This window comes from Euprymna scolopes, chromosome 28 (assembly GCF_053919585.1).
Source record: "Euprymna scolopes isolate OS-2025 chromosome 28, ASM5391958v1, whole genome shotgun sequence".
Taxonomy (NCBI): Eukaryota; Metazoa; Mollusca; class Cephalopoda; order Sepiida; family Sepiolidae; genus Euprymna; species Euprymna scolopes.
In genome coordinates this window covers 31,026,589-31,047,243 of record NC_136509.1, presented here as the reverse complement: position 1 = coordinate 31,047,243, position 20,655 = coordinate 31,026,589, and the positions used below count along the sequence as shown (strand labels likewise).

Genomic DNA, 20,655 nt, shown 5'->3' with positions numbered 1-20,655 from the left:
TTCATAACGCTTTGGTTGATGTAACCTCCAACCTTCTTTTTCTTCTCTGCTGTTTGCATGGCAACCATGAAAGTTATTTCCATGGCAGGTGCTCGTCTGAACTCCAATCTCTGGTCCCCCCTCGCCAATCTTTCACGAAAAACACCCGTCTAGCTGAATCCACTGTGAAAAATTTCCCCCACTCTATATCTGTGCCTAAATCAAAACGCGGATTCCATGAACAAAGCTTCTTTCTTTAGAACTGCACGCCTGTGGAACTCTGTTCCGTCTGTCTGCTTCCCACCGGACTACAATTTGGATGTCTTTAAGTCCAATGTTAACAAATTCCTAATGAACCGCCCCTTTAAGTAAACACTTCATCAAATCTCCACACTAATGTAATGTACTTGCAATAACCCTTATCCCTGAGTGGCTTCCGGGCCTTGATAAGTGGTGATCACTGTGTAAAAAAAAAAAAAAAGCTAACATGCTTGCCCATCAGTTTGCCTCAAACTCTACTTTGGACCCAGCAAATCATTCCCTTCCTTATTTTCCTTTGCAGACAGAAACCACACTAGATGATCTGAAAATTACCCCTTCTCAAGTACATGGTATCATGAAAAACCTAGACACCTTAAAAGCATGTGGACCTGATCTCATTCCAGCTGCACTATTAAAAAAATGCTCTGCTGAGGTTGCTCCAGTTCTCTCCAAACTCTTCAACAAATGCCTTAATGACTGGAAAACTAGCAAAAGAAATTAGATTATTGCCCCATTAACCTCCTCCCTCTTTTCGACAAAATATTTAAGTCCATAATTAATCAAACTCTAGTCCACCACCTTACAGTTGCTAAACTTCTGTCCAACCATCCTTATGGATTTAGGTAAGCCCGTTCTACTGCAGATATACTAACTGTAATTTTTGAACGTATATACCATGCACCGGATAAGGCACAGGGTATGGCACAATGGTCTTCTCATGAAAATCAAATTCTATGGTATTACTGGAAAAATACTTGACATAATTAAATCCTTCTTAAATAAGAGAAAAATTAAGGCTGTCCCCGATGGTCGTACATTTAAACAATATGATATAAATGTGAATGTACCTCAGGGGTCGATCCTTGGATCTTTATTATTTCTGATATTCATAAATGACCTCTCTTATAAAATAATCTGAGATGTCTATATTTGCTGATGGCACTATGCTCTAAAACAAGCATGAGGGAAAAACACATGAGCACATATGCAAGGCAATATCGGAAACCCTAGAGGAAGATATCCAGTCTGTAGTGGAATGGGGTCAAAAAGGAATGGTAACATTCAATCCTGCCAAGACTAAGCTTGTTTCCTTTAATAATTACAAGAAACCTTCTAAACCATCAATAGGTATGGCTAAAGATACATTACTTGAAAGTAATTTGTTCAAACTCTTCGGCTTAACATTCACAGGGAACGTGAGTTGGAAGAAATACATTGAGAGCATTATCAAGGCTGCTGCGAGGAAAGTGGGCTCTCTCTACTGTGCTAGAAAGTTACTTATGCCTGAAAATATCCTGTACTTCTACAAGGCCACCATTCACCCATGTATGGAGTATTGTTGTCACATTTGGGTTGGTGCATTTGCTACTAGTCTCTCGCTCCTGTACAGGGTTCAAAAGAGAATCACCAACCTGCTAGGTCCTGAACTGTCATCTAAGCTTCAACCTCTGTCCCATCAACGAAATGTTGCACCCCTCTGCCTGTTTTACAAGTATTTTAATGGAGGATGCGCTGATGAACTATAAGCTTTTGTACCCCCTTGACATAAATACCCCCGACAAACAGCAAAATCCCACCCCTATAGAGATCCCTAGATATAAGAAAGCCTTCTACTCAAATAGTTTCTTCCCCAGAACTGTTAAACTTTGAAATTCTCTACCGGGTTCCTGCTTCCCTACCTCTGAACAGACATCTTGCTGCTCAACTCCCTACATAGTATTCTTGCAAATTGTCCCTGATAGTAGTCCCCTACATCAAAGCGGCACTATACCTTGTTTGGGGTGAAAATGTAATAAATAAATAAAAAAATTTTAAATGTCAAGCTTGGGAATCTGTATCTTGTTGAACTCGGGAATCTTTCTGTCAAAATCAGGAATCAGCACAGAATTTCAAATGGAAAACTTTATTTATCCCAGGGGAGTAACATGTAATCGTTCTGTCAGCCATGACTGAGTAGAAGTATTAAGTAATTCGCAAGGAGCCGTATTGTAGTGGATAAAGTGCTTAGTAAAATGGACCTTCATATTGTTAGGATTCTTCGGACTACTTGGGTGTCATTTTCACAATGTTTCAGTCAATGTAACCTCCGAAATTCTTCAAATGTATTTTGTTGAATTAGGGAATCTTTCTCTCAACCATGGGAATCTGCACAGAATTTCGAACAGAACACTTTATTTAATCCACTGAGTTCAACAAGAAAAGCATACATGGTATGGTCCCCCGTGAGTGCACAGTAAACGAGGCATAAAAAGATGACTACGTTCAGCATTTGCCCCCCCCCCCCAAATTTAGCTCCAAACGTCTCCAGAAGACGTTAAATCTTGGTGAAAATGAACAAACATGTAAATTTGAGTTCTGCACCAGGCAAAAAAAAGAAATGACGAAGTCCATCATCCCCTCCCCCATTTAGCCCCCAAAAGTCCCCAAGGCCTTAACATATTTAAATTTGAGTTCAGCACCATGCAAAACTGCTAAATAGACATATACATAAAATTTTGGACAAATATGGTAAAATAGTTTCAAAAATGGAATGTTTTATTAGCCCTAAAAGAGCCCCTGGGTCACACCCAAGAGTTATCGCGAAGTATAAACAAACAAAATTATATAGAAATCAGTTAGTTACAACTTTTCAGAAAGTTTTATAAAAATCCAAGGCATCATTTTTTTTTAATAAGCACAAAAGTGTCAATTTTAACCATTTTAACCCGAAAGGCATACTTGAAGGAGGGGGGGGGGCAAAATTTTGTCAGAAAATCCGTTCTGTTACTTTTTTACTCATATCATGTTTAATGTTTGTGCAAAATTTCAAAAAATTCCAAGGTATAGTTATTGAGAAAAGTGGAGGCAGGCAAACGGATGAACGGACAAGGGTGAATTTACAGGTCCACGCTCCTTTTGTCGGAGGACCAACAAGATACACTTGAAGGTCGGAGGTTACATCGGCCAAAACGTTATGAGAACAACAGTCAAGATGAGAACAGTAATCTGAAGAATCCAAACAGTACGAACCATGAATCGTCATCTAAAAAAATCAGAACGGTAACAGGCAATTATTCGTGATTATTTCATGCACGTACACCTAGCCGATCAGCATTTGTTTTCGGTCCTCACATTTGCAATAAGACCCCTGGTCATCTTAAATGCACTAGAGGGCAAAAAGGTTCTGTCCGATGAATAGTCAAGGAGAGAGAGAGAGAGAGAGAGAGAGAGAGAGAGGGAGAGAGAGAGAGAGAAGGCCTTTTCTACAAACAGGAAAACAAACAAAAGAAAAAACAAGAGTTTGCAATCAATGCATAATTCTCACGGAAACAAGATTCATAATAAAATTACATTCTGTCAGAATCGGCAGAGCATGTGACAAGACACACATCGACGCGGTGCTGCTCAAGGCTGTGGACAAATGGACAGATGATAGACAGATTTACTAAATCGGAATTCCATAGCATAGGATAAAAAATGGTGGAAAGCTACGATGCATTCAACATCACTCTCTCGATTTCCTTTCATTCTTTCTGTCTTCAATCAGCAAATATCAAAGCCGCCCTTCACACATTTGTTTATGAAAATCATACTTGTTTTTACTTATGGAAGGCTATAATCACATAATCATAACATGTTGTTTGGTCAAACTATTTATGTACGAGAAATTAAGGCATGACAAATGTACAACAAGATACAACTGCTCCGGCTGGTTTTCTATTTGTGTAATATTTATGTGTGGAAAATTTAGGCATGATAAATTATTTCTGCTATTTTTTTTTTTTTCAGTTAAAAATTTTTGTAAAAAAGATAAAATAAATAAACAAATTTCTTTTTTTTAGATTTAGGGAAAATCTTTTTTAAAAATAGGAATCGAACACAAAATGAAAGAAAAATTAAAAGAAAAATAATATTTGTTTACTTTGTTTTAAATTTTAAACGTTTTTTTGTGTTTTTAATGAAAATTGTTTTGTTTTTTAATTGTAAATGTTTTTGTGTTTTTTATAATAATTGTTTTTTTTTGTTTTTCTTTAAACTGTAAATGTTTTTGTGTTTTTTTATAAGTGTTTTTGTTTTTTTATAGTAAATGTTTTTGAGTTTTTTATAATATTGTTTTTATTTTTTAAATTGTAAATGTTTTTTGTGTTTTTTATAAGTGTTTTTTGTTTTTTTAAATTGTAAATGTTTTTTGTGTTTTTTATAATAAGTGTTTTTGTTTTTATAGCAAATGTTATTTGCGTTTTTATAATAGTTTTTTGTTTTTTATAGTAAATGTTTTTTGTGTTTTTTATAAGTGTTTTTGTTTTTTATAGTAAATGTTTTTGTGATTTTTATAATATTGTTTTTATTTTTTAAATTGTAAATGTTTTTTGTGTTTTTTATAATAAGTGTTTTTTGTTTTTATAGCAAATGTTATTTGTGTTTTTATAGTAAATGTTTTTTGTGTTTTTTACAAGTGTTTTTTTGTGTTTTTTTAAATTGTAAATATTTACCAAAATAACAATGCAAAGTAAATACATTAACAAATTAACCAATTCCCCCAAATCTTGGTCCGTTACTTTGAAAAAAAAAAAAAAAATTTTTTTTCCAAAGTCCATCTAAATTAAAATCGGTTGCTTCTTTTGTTGTTCTTTAGCATAAGAATCACTTGTACCCCGTCGACGTACATACCCCAAACAAACCCAACAAGCAGCAAAATCCCACCCCTACACAGTAGAGATCCCTAGATGTAAGAAAGCCTTCTACTCCAATAGTTTCTTCCCCAGAACTGTTAAACTTTGGAACTCCCTTCCGGGATTCTGCTTCCCCAACTCTACTGACATGCAGAAGTTCAAGTGCAATGTAAACAGACACCTTGCTGCTCAACTCCCTACATAGTATCCCTGCAACTTATGTCCCCTACATCAAAGTGGCACTGTGCCTTGTTTAGGGTGAAAATGGAATAAAAATTGTTTTTTTTAAATCCTAGGTTGCCTTAATGACGTGCCTAAATATCACACAAATGGGGAATCAGCAGGACCAGTTATTGTGCTGTGTTGTACATTTGTCGTGCTTTGATTTGTTGTACACCAACAGAAAACTCGATTCTTATGCCAAATTCTTGCTGTAGTAAAAAAAAGAAAAAAAAAAAAAGAAAAAAGGAAAAATCTGTACTATGTATGTCCCATCCATCCATAGCCTTGAGCAACTTTTGTAGATGCTTTTGTAGCGAGGAGTTCTTTCTCCGGGGTGAAGATGCTGGCCCCATGCCCAACCTTTCCAGAAGGTACATACAGTGCCTAGCCTTCCCAAATAGTCACCCATCTGGTACTGGCCAGACTTCGGTGATCTGGCGAGAACCAGTGTGTCAATGTGATTGTGCCATACTGTAATATATGTACCATGACAAAATGAAAATTTCAAATTCCCAAAATCACGTAAATTGATAAAGTAGTTTTATTTTTAAATAAGAAAATCAAATTTTATGAGTGACCAAAGATCAGCTTTATGTCACATTTCAAAAAAGATATTGAAATATAATATAAGCAAACGTGTCAAGGAAGTGACTTAGCAAACAGGAAGTTAGGTGAGCGCGATAATAACATGATACATACAGCATCCCAAATGATTACCTAAACAACATGATTTAATTTCAATTTTATGATTATGCAATGTCAACATGATTATCCAATGTCAAAATGATTATGCTATGTCAACATGATTTTGCAATGTCAACATGATTATCCAATGTCAACATGATTATGCTATATCAACATGATTATGCTATGTCAACATGATTATGCAATGTCAACATGATTATCCAATGTCAACATGATTATGCTATGTCAACATGATTATGCTATGTCAACATGATTATGCAATGTCAACATGATTATGCAATGTCAACATGATTATCCAATGTCAACATGATTATCCAATGTCAACATGATTATGCTATGTCAACATGATTATGCTATGTCAACATGATTATGCAATGTCAACATGATTATCCAATGTCAACATGATTATCCAATGTCAACATGATTATCCAATGTCAACATGATTATGCTATGTCATAACTTTCAAACTTTCATCTGTGAAAATCAGACTTTTTCTTTTTTTTTTACCTTTTTAAATTTTGGAGATGAGGATTAGTTATTTGAATTATTTGAATTCTTTGGACTACTGTTCACAACGTTTCGGTTGATGTAACCTCCGACCTTCTTCAAGAGTATTTTGTAAGACTCAGGAATGTTTCTGTCAACTTTGGGAATCTGGGTGGAATTTCAAACGGAACGCTTTATTTACTTCACGGGGTTAGCATGCTCTCGTTCCATCAGTCATGACTGGATGGATGTTCTAAGTAATTTGCAATTGTATTTATCAGTCGCGTACACCGAGAATTGAACCTTCAGCCTTCAGGAGAATATCACTTTTACAATCGATTTTTTTCAAGTACTCTAACCACACCATTACACAGTTCTAGTACAGATTTTGAAAGCCTTGAACCTATTTTATTTCCAGTTGTAAATATCACTATTTATTGCTAATTATCATTACTATATATATATATATATATATATATATATATATCTATATATCTATAAAAACAGAGATGTGTGTGCCACAGACGATTTCTGATTGGTTAATCCAATAATCACATCTCCTAAAAAACTATGGTTCGTACGCTCTTAACTTTACCATAAAATATTATGGCTTTATTTATTGTCCATCTTGGAAGGGTTTAATTTTTTCCTAACTTGTTATTTACAAATTACAAAAATACGAAACTTACACAATCTAACAATCCAACCTCCGACATCGCGTCCGCCATTCTGGTGCTAGCCGCACACACGTACACACAACACGAAAACAATGTTTTGAAAATCTAGCAAAAATTAATTTTCCTGAAATTTTTCAATATTTAAAAATAAATTATGCCGGCTGATAAAATTTTAAAACTTTTTTTAAAGCTAGAAAGATAAAATTTAAAAATACTTATTTATATATATATATATATATATATATATATATATATATATATATATATATATATATATATATGAAACTAAACTAAAAAAAAAAAAAAAAATGCGCGTTCACTCGTGGTCTGTTCATTTCGGGTTTGTATTACTGTACACATAGATTCAAAAAAGTTGTCAAAAAACAAATATAAAACAAATAAATGTTATCAAAGGCAAGATAAGTTACTTTTCTACCAAACTGGATATATTTTTCGTGTTTTTATTCAATGTAACATATTTATTCAGCTCGAAAAACGGGTTTGTATTACTGTACACATAGATTCGAAAAAGTTGATAAGATACGAAACAATATGCATAATATAAACACAGCACGAAAAAAAACGTTGTCATCCATTCCCAGCACACGCGCACACACGCTCACGTCCACTACCGTCCTTGGCTACGTCACGTTGTTATGGCAACATGATAAACACACAGTAAATTTGATTTTCTTCATTTCTACGCAAATATTACGCAAATATAAATCATATAGAATATCTGTATGAATATAATTACACGTAATAGTTAAATAAAGATGATCATCGTATAAGAGAACCGAAAAAAAAAAAAAAAACTAATAGGGAATTAATTAAAAACGATAAAAAATATGCACATTAGTTAGATCTTTTGTAGATGAATGCAATTCCACGACTCATAAATAACAAAGTTGTATTTTCTTTTTAAATAAATGGAAAAAAGGGGTGTAGATAAGACTATCAATACACACAAAAAAATATAGATTTATTTTTGGGTAAAGTTCCCCCGGGTTTTCCTTTCACTTCAGTAAATAATGGTCTTTTGTTATATATATGGCGTACCATTATCCTTATATATATGATGTTTATGTTTATATATATATATATAAGTGATAGTGTCTGTGTGTGTCTGTGCGTCTGTGTGCATTTCCCTACGCTAAAACTCTGTCAATTTTAAGCCTAAAGATTCGAAATTTGATATACAGGGTACTGAGATTTGGGAAAATCGATGTGATAGGTTTTCGACAGAAATTTGGCGATTAAGTGGTCAATATTCAACGATTTGACCTTTGAGAACTCTACCACACTCCTCCTACAATTTTGGGTCTAAACACGTGATATTTTAGATATAGATTCCTTGGACATGGATCTAACTTATTAACTTTACTTGATCCCTAAACAATAAATGTTAAGAGGTTATAATAGGGGTCAAAGTTTAAAAAAAATTGACCGTTTTTTTTTTTCTCAGCATACACCTCAAAACACCTGGGCAACGCCGGGCACCGATTGCTAGTATATATATATATATATATATATAATGATAATAATATTATTATTATTATTATTATTATTATTATTATTATTATTATTATTATGGTATATATTATCTATTATTTATAATTAATAGTTCCCATATTGTGTTACATTTTATACCGTTTTTTTATATTGTATCACCACTTATTAAGGCCAATAGCCATTCAAGAATACGGGCTAATGAGATGGAATGATTGCCAGCCAAAAAAGTGAAGACCTCTATGGAAGTACCAAATTAATAAACAGAATGAACTAAGTTTGATTATTTATCAAATGATTTTTGATAAAAATCTGTTTACATTGTATTTGAGGATGACCATGTTGTAATCTGCGGGGAAGCAGTCCTTCAGTAATGGGTTCTGCAGATGATAACTCCTTGCAAAGAAACTTTCTCCATGGAAATTCCACATAACACTAGGTATGAAGAAGAAATAAAACTCTTGGAGAAAGTCAAATTCCTACTGTGAATATCTTACAAGGAGAAATCAGAGTTTGGAGCTCAGTCGAGTACCTTCCACTCAAATAACAGAATAGAGAGAGAGAGAGACTAGCAGCTTTAGTTACAGAAGGCCTAATCACCTATCATCGTGTATGCTTCTTGAGCTTGCCTAAACATTTGGTTAGTCTAATAACATTAGACTAGTCGAAACATCTTTTTTTTTTTAGTAAGATCTCTTTTTCCGGAAAGTTTATGAGGTCTTGACCAGTAATAGATAAATTCCCAAGACACTAGAAAACCATGTCTGAACTCAGAGTTATCATCCAATTGAATCATTGCTGCTGTAGAAACAATAACTATTATATAAAATTATAAACAATAACACCAATAACGCACAAATTCTGTATGAACAGCGACCCCACCCCCCCACACTCCGCCCCTGGTATTGTTCTATTTCATCCTTTCTATCACCACCACCCTCCCCTACGTTATGTTCTCTTTCATTTTTTGTTTTCTATGGTAGCCTCTAACTCTAAACGTTATGTTCTCTTTCTTTCTGTGGTATAAAAAAGGGGATTTTCGTAACGTTTCTATGACGGAAACCCTCCAGAGACAAAGGAACTTCTGCATGAACCAATTCTTGAGAATATTAGCACTGCCATCGCATCATCATCAGCATCATTATCATCCTCCTCCTCATCATCATCATCATCCTTATCCTCATCCTCCTCCTCATCATCATCATCATCCTCAGCATCGTCATCATCAGTATCATCATCCTCAGCATCATCATCATCATCATCATCAAGTAATGGTTCCCCATCACACAAGTTCTCCATCACGCAAGTCATTTTCACACAAACTCTTATCAAGGCCCAAAACCCACTCAAGGATAAAGGTTATTGGGTTGGACAGATAGACAGTGAGGCATTGAGAGGATTCGTAGCAATGTTTGTAACTGGTGGCAACAAAGAGCTGCCAAAGTCAACGTGCGTATATATATACTAGTTGGACACCCAGCATTGCCCTTTTGTGCAATACAAATTTAACATGATATTTTAATTCATGCAGATTGCGTATGAATTATTATTGAATCAATCCTCTATTGAATATTATATATTATGAGGAATAATTTGCCCGGTGGACTAATCTGAAACAAATTTTTTTAAATAATAACGATAATGTCATTTATCAAATTCCATCTGGGTGTGTTTACAATATCACGTTAGCTGATATTCGGGCTTGATGATCTCAAAAATAGTCTTTCTTCTCTCATAGACAAAAAAATTTTTGCAGGGGAATATTTTACGTCACACTGGTGTAATGTAAAATATTCCCCCGTAAAAATTCTTTTTATCTATAAGAGAAGAAAGACTAGTTTTGAGATCGGATTTTTTTTTTCACATTTTAATACTTATAGGATGAATTTCAGTAGAAAACATATCTAAGAACACTGCCAGAAATATAAACTACTTTGTATGAAATTTGCAAAAGATAGACTCAGCTGTTTTGAAATCTATGAAGAAGGCACTTACACATACACACAAAGTGACTTTTATATAATAGTGTGGTTATATATATATATATATTGTATTGGTAGTAATTATTAAGTGTGTCTACCAAAAGAGTGCTCAATGTTTAGACAGAGCCAAAATAAGTTAATTTAGTATCCAACCAAATGGCTACATATAGGCATACATGTTTCGGCGAAAACCCGGCAAGGGAATAAATAATGAAAATAGTGGCACTAATAATAGATCTAGAAAAGTGATTTGGTTTTCACCTACGTACAATAGCTCACTAAAAACTAAAATTGGAAAAAAAGGTTTTGCAATTAATCGACAAACACTTTCCTCCAGGTAATTTACTACACAAGATTTTTAACAGAAATACCATAAAAGTGAGTTACAGCTGTTGCGACAACTTAGAAAGAATCATAAAAAAGCATAACAATAAGATATTAATGAAATCTAATGTTGCAACAGTTAATAATCCTAAAGTATTTAGCAATTGTAATTGTAAATTTCCTACGACCTGTCCCGTAAACAAAATGTGTCTAACACCTTCGGTAGTGTATTTAGCTAAAATATTCCCAGAAGAAAACCATAATGATGAAAAATTTTATATTGGGAGTACAAAATTAACGTTCAAAGGAAGATACTATGGGCATTGGAAAATAATAAAAAAGGCTAAAGCATGTTACTCTTTGCAGTCACCTTGTTTCTTATGCCTGCATGAGAAAATGGAGATTACTAATTTTAAAGACCGTGACAAACTTTTAAATATAAAACAAGAATCGGCAATCTCCTGCAAACATTTTCAGATACATACGCTTAAAAAATTATAAAACGCCTAAGTTTGTAAATAATATTTTCATAGTTTTTCTTTCCAGTTCCCCCCGCCCTTTCTTATAATTAATTTTTTCCTATACATGAAACCATTCTAAACGTTAATTATTTTAAATATTTGTATTTTACCATCAAATAACCATACCCTATACCTAATAGGTTAAATTTTTAACTAAAGATATTTATTTATTTTTTATTTATCTTTAATTGTAATGTAGTTATCTTACCATTAGTATACTTTTCATAATCGTTTAACGTAGGTTTTAATGGTCACCTCATCGAGCCTAATTTATGTAATTTATTTTATTTTTATATTTTAATCGCCTATTTTACACGTAATCTTTAACGTTAGAATTTACAAAAGTAATATTATACGGATACTAATTTATTTACACGTTAACCATTTATTTTATACGTAATTTTTTTTTTTTTTTTTTTTTATCTAGGGTTCCTATTCTACACAACGTACCTACTGAACTAGGAATTTACTAATAACATTGAAACTCTACTTGAAACTCATTACGCACTATAAATAAAATAAAATAAAATAATTAATAAATTAAAATTGACATAATGGACGATCACATTTTAATGTATATACTTTCTTTTTAGATCCTGTCTCCCCCTTTACACGTAAATACGATGTAGTACTAGTTATAAATTGGAAATTTTTGAGTTGAAACAGCAAGAGATGTCTTTGGCCTGACGAAGCGATTCCCTTGCCGGGTTTTCGCCGAAACATGTATGCCTATATGTAGCCATTTGGTTGGATACTAAATTAACTTATATATATATATATATATATATATATATATACCACATAATAATGTTGGCACAATGATTCTCACGAATGTTAAGCAATAATGAGCCTGGTCATTACCGAATCAGTGACCATTTGGGAATACTTGACACTGTAAGTGCTCTCCGCTTATCTTGACATTGCCTACAGTCATCCTGGACTTATATATACTTGTAACTAGAATTAAAATAATACTGCACATTTTGCCCACTTCAAAATAAATGTCTAACCAAAAGCATAGTTAACCAGGCCACAATATTTGCGAAAGAAAACCCGAATAACAAGAAATATTACGTAGGTATGACTTCCTTAGATTTCAAAACTCGATATTATGACCACAAAAGTACATTCAACAATAAAAAACACCATATGAAAACATCGCTAGCAAATAAATACTGGGAACTCAAGGAAAGTGGTCGTTCACCGGTAGTCGAATGGAAAATAGTAAGACAAGCAAACACCTGTAGAGACCTAGACGATCCATGTAGATTATGCCTTCATGAACAATTTGCTATCCTGTATTTTAAAGAACCCCAACATCTATTAAATAGTAGGAGAGAAATAGCGAACAACTGTGTTCACGGGCTAAATTTACTCTAGGATAGAGATACAAAATAACTTTAAAACTAAAAAAACAATAGAAAATAAACAAATCAATAGATAAAATAAATAACCATGCATATATATATAAACTATCATACATATATATGTACGTATATATATATATATATATATATATATATATATATATATATATATATATATATATATATATATATATATATGTGCATGTGTTTGTGTGAGCATGGACATTTAATGGAGTTACACTCTAGCTTTCTATATCTCCATGGACCATATGTATGTGCAGGCAAATGGGGATTATCCCCTTCTCTATAATAGAATCATTAGATAAACCCGATCATTTGTTGATGTATGTATATGTTTAACGGTAGGTGCATGCTCGTTGTATTTGTATGCGCATTTAGACATAACACTTATGTAGATGTTTATTTGCTGTATGTATACGATGTATATGCCTATGCGGGTGTGACTTGGATGCTTGCACATGATTATAGCGATGTTCGGCCATGCATATGGCCGCAGCTGTACACTCGAGTACATGCGCATGCATGCCTGGCTGTATAAGTAGTTCCCTTTTCTAATATGTGTGCTTGCATGTATGCGTTATGATGTGCATATGTAATTGAGTACACATGTGCATTAGTTTAAGGATGCGTGTGTATATAAGTCTGTATTTATGTATGCATGGTATGGATCAGTGTTTGTGCATATGGGTATACTATGTGTATGTATATATGTATATATGCTTATATCTGCACTTATATTTAGGTTTGACAGATGGATATACAAGTAATTATTATATAAATAGTTAAATTCAACCACGTTAGGGCCACCCCACACCCAGCCCCGAATTTAAATCAAATCTCCCCATTATAAAAATAGCTAATTAACCACAATATATAAAGCACTCAAACATCCATTCCAACCCAACGAACAGCAAAACAAACTCATCCATAGATCGCCTCCAAACAGAAATATATACATTTTAAATAAATTGTAAATAAACTTAATTAAACCAGATCACACTACGACAACAAGCATAATGAACTAACTGTATCTTAGTTAATCAAGTTGCCTTTAAATATACACTCAAAATTAAAAGAACCCAACCTTAAACTCACTTAAATACGTAACTCTCTAAACATTCCAAAATTGCAGACCATGACTCGTCTCTATCTCCACCTCACCTGCTCACACATCCGCACAGCAAAAACAGCACACCCAACCTCTATCACGCACACTCCCATTGAAAATCACAAGAATATCCATTTCCCATTTGAACTTGAAATCAAGAGGTCAACCCTTTTAAAGCATACTAAAATACAAATCCCCCCCCCCCCCCGAAAAAATTCCATTAAGCACCTGCATGCTCGCCCAACTTTAGTCTCCCCCCCTCTCTCTTTACCCTCTCTACTTCACCCCACTCTCCTCTTTCCCTCATCTAAAAGACTTCCCTCACCCAATATCAGCAAGAAAGCGAACTATCTTTCTACCAGGACTCACACCAGAAGCTAATCGCCCAACACACCATTCTGAATATCATCTCCTGGATTATGTTGCTATTTTGCTACCCGTGCTATTGATTTCAAGGTCCATTGCATACATAAGTCAATGCTCAAATTCTATTATCCACGGGGATAATTACAATGGAATGGTTCATCCACCCAATATCGGATACACTTTGTCAACAACGAGAAAGATTTTGGACTACATCAACCAACACACACTCAACGCAGCAACGAATACGGCTGCCCCGTATACCTTTCGAAAAATCAGTAAGGAGCAATATGCTTTTGTTATATGGGAATATTACCTTCTCCCCTTGACCTATTTTCTGCCCACCTGGATTTATAACCCCGAAGGACATTGTGCTCCTTCTGATAATGGACTGCCTAGGTGGTATCAACTTCTCTTTTCGTATAATTTTTTCCATATAATTATCCTCAACCACTCAAAAAACTATTTTCAATAATTGTGCTGAAAAGCAAAATTAGCGTCCATTCGCAGCTGAGCATTTTGCTAACTGGATTTCATTTCCTCTGATGATATGTGCCATTATTGAAAATCTATGGATTAAGGAAATTACATAACCCCTTCTATATATTCCTTTTGTCAAACAATAAATTCTTAAATCGAATATATGTCTCTATATGTTGTTTTTTTCAGAATTTAAAATTTAACCACCGAACTTATATATTTATATATTTTTTTATTTATTTTACTTTTGTTAGTTTGAAGAGATCAAGGGGCTCCTACCTGGGGCTAACACTTGATTCTATTATAGTTTAAATTTATATCCAAGGGCTCTTTTAAGAATAGACACTGTTGCTATCTGTATTTCGTTACAGGTTGGTTTTCCAGGGATTGCTTCTAAGTATTTTTGAAGGTTCTTTTTTATTAGGCCAGTTGCTCCTGTCACAACTGGTATAATGTTTATTTCTTTTAGAGACCATGTTGTTTTTAGATCATTTTTTAGGTCCTGATATTTTGTTATCTTTTCCCGTTCTGCTCTATTAAGGCCAATTATATGTGTGTGTGTGTGTGTTTTTGTGTAAGGTTAAAGGGAGAGAACCCAAACAAAATACTTAATTATTAAAAAAAGAATAAAAAATAAGAATGTAATATTTATATATGTGTTCATCATCATCATCATCATCTCATTGTAAACTCTCCCACACCATCTCACTCTATTCTCCATCATCAAGGTAAGAGGGTTTTTTTATTCATACAAACAAGTCACTACACTCAACTGAAGATAAGGGTTATGGAGTTGAACACAGGGGGACACCAAGGGGATTTATAACCAGTTGTACCTGTTAAAGAAACTGATTATTTAAGAGGACAGTCCGCATAGTCAAATTGTGATTCCTCTGTTAATTGCTTGACATAAGTCTCATCCCTGTTTTGGCATCTATTTCATGTTTAGCTGTCTAGCACTGACCAGCAGCAAAGGTTCATCTACTGACAATGAAATAATAACAACATCACTTACCCCTCGGTAAGTATCCTCCTGATTCTTGTTGTAGTTCCAAACACGAATTCCTGATATCGTAATTGGCTGCGGAAATTCAATGTTTACCAGGTGCGGCTTTCCAGGTGTGAATGGCACCAACCACATGTGTTCGTCAGATATTGTTACATTATTGCCATCGATTAGTCTAAAAACAAAAAGAGAGAGAATGATGCATCCATAAAGATTGGTTCGTTGTTTATGTTTTATGGCATATCAACCCTTTTCAGGTTATTTAATGCTGAATCCAGTGATTTTTAAGAAAATCTTTTTAATAGAATATATTTGTTTTTTGTTTTTTTTTTGTTAAGTCGGTTTCTATTTAATCCATACTTGGGACCTTAACAGGGTCAGAGTGGACCTGGGAGCAATAGCAATTAAAGGATGGCTCCACACTCTCCAAAGCTCGCAAACTTGGGCCTCACCATCGGATATAGTTTAAGATCATATCCAGGACCTCCATAAAGATAGATCAATTACTGTAGGAAATTTTCAGTGGGACAGCTCAATGCATAGGAGAGGAAAAAGCAAAAGTTGAAAGAAGATTATATATTTTGCAATCATGTCCATATTGCATTTATTTTCTTTTAAAGTTCATGAGTTACTATTCTTCTAATGAGTTAAAGGCAGAATAAATAAAAAAATTGACATAATAATTACATGAATGGTTCTGTGCTATGAAACAGGTGCTGTCAAGAATCAAACATTTTAACATGCTGAAAGAAATAAACATCTTGAAATTATTTTTATATGCTCTGTAGTTACATTGAGCTTCATAAATTAAAGAAAAGGTGAAATATAACTGAATAAGCTTGTTTTCTCATATATATATAATTTATTCAGAATAATGAAATACAATTTACCTGCTGAATACCAAGAGATTCCATTACAGGATTTAGCATACATTTTCGATTTGAAGTTCAATATCCTTTCTTTTTCTTTTTTGCTGCATCAATATTCTATTTCCATTATTCTATGTAGCTAAAATGATTTAAAAACTTTAAAAATATTTAATCTAATTTTCTATGTTTATTACCTTTAGCAAATTAGGTGCAAACCTTTTATAATATTTGCTAATATTTTTCCTCCGAGGAGATGTATAAACATCGAAAACTTATGGCTTAAGGAAATATATTTGACTATACTGTATTCTTTGTCTTGCATACAATAAAATTTCTATATTTGAAATTTAACTTTTTCAAATCACAAATTTTAAATTCCTAAATTATATATATATATATATATATATCTTATTTATAGTATTCCAAATTTTATTGGGTTTATATAATCGATAATTCAGTAACCGTTCATATACCAATAAATTTTAAGTCAGACTTAAATTGTAAGCTTTAAAATTACTATATTTTGTAATTGAGCATTCATATATTGTTTTAACAAAATCAAAACATCAAAGAATGGATTGATAACAACAAATAGTGTAGTTCATCGTTCATTTCAATTGTTTCAAGATTGAACGATATAAGGTTTGAATTTGTCTGAATGGTCTTGAAACAATTGTAACGAACAATGAAATACACTATTTATTGCTATCAATCCATTCTTTGATGTCTTAATTTTGTTAAAACTATATATATATATATATATATATATATATATATATATATATATATATATATATATATATTATTTTTATGTTTTGGAATCCTTTAAAATAGGGCTTCATAATTTGTGTATTCATTTTTTTGTGGGCTGCAATCCTCATCTTCATAGGTGTTATTGTTTCACCATGTTTCGGCCTACTCATTCTTTGGCCTTCTTCAAGTCACTAACAATGATAGCCTTGTATCTCCAGTAATTACTACCTTCCAAACAAGTATGGAAGGCAATAATTACTAAGGATACAGTTAAGAGACTCAGCATTCCTATCCTGTCGTGGTTAACCACCTGAAGAAGGCCAGAGGATGAGTCGCCAAAACATCAAGTCTGTGACCAAGGTCGCTGGGAAAATGGTGGGATTCTTCTACCGCTCCAGAAGATATCTCACTAATGATGCAATTCTCTATCTATATAAAAGCCAAGTACGTCCAAGGATGGAGTACGGCTGCCACATCTGGACATGAGCTGTTAAAAACAGTCTATCCTGCCTTGACAGAGTACAAAATAGACTTTGTGGCTTGGTGGGGGATGACCTTTTCTCTTCCCTGCAACCTCTCTCCCACAGAAGAGACGTTGCGAGCCTGTTTCTGTTTTATCATTATTTCCATGGCAAGTGCTCGTCTGAGCTCCATTCTCTGCCCCCCCCCCCGCCAATCTTTCACGAAAAACACCCGACTAGCTGAAACCACTGTCAATAATTTTCCCCACTCTTTATCCGTGCTTCTTTCTCAGAACTGCACGGCTGTGGAACTCTGCCGCTTACCTGTTTCCCCCCCCCCAAAAAAAAAATCAACTTGGATGTCTTCAAGTCCAACACAAACAAATTCCTGATGAACCGCCCCCTTAAGTAATGACACTTTATCAAATCCCCAATACTAACTATTACTACGATACTATCCCACTGATTAGTGTACACACAATAACCCTTATCCCCGAGTGGCTCCTGGGCCTTGATAAGTGGTGACCCCCATGTAAAAAAAAAAAAAAAAAAAAAAAAAAAACAACAACAAAAATTATGAAGATGAGGATTTTTATTATTATTTTTTTTTTTTTTAGATTTGTATGCCTCGGTTTCTGATCTCTTATCTATTTGTCTTTCTGGTACCAAAAATACTTAAGCTTTTTTATGTATGTTTAGTTTTATATAATCTATATGCTAATTAACATTACAGAATAGACCTTAAATTATTATTATTATTATTATCATTATTATTATTATTATTATTATCATTATTATTATTATTATTCACTCACAAGAAGTTTTCACACAGGCTATCATCAAAGAATTCTCTTTGAGAACAACTTGTGGTGTTCCCTGACAACAAGTCTCCTCAGAATTTTCGGATTGCTGTTTTCATTTTGGATGTTATTCTCACAATGTTTTAACCGATATAACCTCCAATCTTTGTCAGGTTTGTTTTATCGTGCCTAGGAAATCTGTACTTATTTTGAATGGAACAATGTATTTAATCCATGATCAGGTGAAACACTCTAGCCATGGTAATCACCTAGAAATGGTATCTTGATGAAAGCACTGGTTATAATTCATCTCACTGGTTGAGAATCTGGCCTGTACATATCTTGCCTCAACTAAGAAAATGACTTCCAAAGCAAAGCTGTCACATTTCAAGCTATGTAGTTTAACTGACCTGGCCAGATATAGTTTTGTTTGGAAGCCAATTTTCTAAAAACTAGCCAACACATGCAAGCATGTAAAATAGATGTTAAACCAAATATGATGATGGTGGTAGTATTGGTGGTGGTAGCTTGTTGTCATTCTGTCATCCACGATCAAAGTGATTCGTAATTTCAGTCTAAATATCACCAGTAATGAGGATTCAACCATCAATGTCCAGAAGACTGTCATTTCGAGCTGATTATTATTTAGCTTGATTTTTTTCCGTCAGCCAATTTTCCTTCTTTCTTAGAAGTGCACGCCTATGGAACTCTGTTCCGTTTGCCTGTTTCCCACCTGACTACAACCTGGGTGTCTTTAAGTCCAACATAAACAAATTCCTGATGAACCGCCCCCTTAAGTAAGACACTCTATCAAATCTCCAATACTATCGTACTGTACATGCAATAACCCTTATCCCCGAGTGGCTTCCAGGCCTTGATAAGTGGTGACCACATTGTAAAAAAAATAAAAATAAAAAATAAAAATAAATGAAGGGTCCATTCAAAATTCCATACATATTTCTGAGTTTGACAAAAAATACTTGAAGGAGATTGGAGATTATGTCATCCAAAAAGACGTGAAAATAATATCCCAGATAAGAATAAAAGTTACAAATAACGAAAGATTATCACATTTCATCCCCCCACTCCAAAAAAAAACTCAGAAACATATGAGGGATGTTTTAAAAGTAATGGATGTACACCGGAAGTTTACAAATTCCTCTGCGTAGAAAAATTTGAACTGATAAATATTCACTGGTACCTGTGGAACGTTTATGGTAGTTGCAGTACCAGAAGACAAGAAGAAAAAGGTGCTTGTAGGTAGATATACACACGTGAAATATATTAAACAGGAAATTTTTTTTATATATTTATGTATCAGAAAAAGTAATTATCTATACCAAAAATTACACAAAAATTACCAAGAATTTTAATTAAATCAGTTTTATCATATACTAGTAGATGTACCCGACGTTTGCTCAGAATAAAACATAACGTTAAATTCCTTAAAAAAATAAAGTTAAAAGAACAAACGGTAAGAAACTGAAAAATGTACATGCAAGGTTTTTTTTCCAAACAGTTTACTTCTTGCAAGTAAAAAAAAATAATACTCAAGCTGTGATCAAAACCAAAACCTAAAGACAGTGAGTCAAGTACGATAACCATTAGGCCAGCTTGACATGATCTTTAAAAAGTGTTTTCAAACCTACTTATTCTTAAAATAATAATATGAACGATTTGCACATGTGCAGTCGTGAAACCGTTGACAAACAGATAAAAATCCGATGACCGCCACGTATCAATTTTTAAATTTTCACACATTAGCAGCCCTTTTTTCCATAGGAAAACTGATTAAAATGTTTTCCACATGTCTGAATACCTTATATACTAAATTTCAAATCTGTAGATCAAAAATTTGTTCAGTATCTAGGATGAGAAGTATCCTCACACATACACACATTCTCACTTTTATAGATATACTAGCGGGGGTGCACGGCATTGCCCGGGTGTTTGTCAGTGTAAAAGAAAGAAAAAAAAATTTTGGTAGGTAGGTAGGCTTGAACCGGAAGCCTTGAGGCGAAAGTGGAAAAGAAAGGGAAAAAAAACTGGTATCTTATCCACTCGATCACGAAAGGAGAGGAATGAAAAGCGTTTTAATTTAATGATCAA

The 20,655-nt window shown here is 33.6% G+C and overlaps 1 protein-coding gene across 3 annotated transcripts in view; it reads right to left on the bottom strand.

Annotated features, from left to right (window-relative positions):
* The window catches only part of LOC145249553 (katanin-interacting protein-like), a 648,058-nt gene that overhangs the window by 324,553 nt on the left and 302,850 nt on the right, over positions 1–20,655 (bottom strand). For all 3 annotated transcript variants that reach the window (XM_080111227.1, XM_080111229.1, XM_080111228.1), the window contains exon 29: positions 15,673–15,838. In XM_080111227.1, the coding sequence (XP_079967353.1) occupies positions 15,673–15,838 (166 nt within the window). The remainder of the gene's footprint in view (positions 1–15,672; positions 15,839–20,655) is intronic.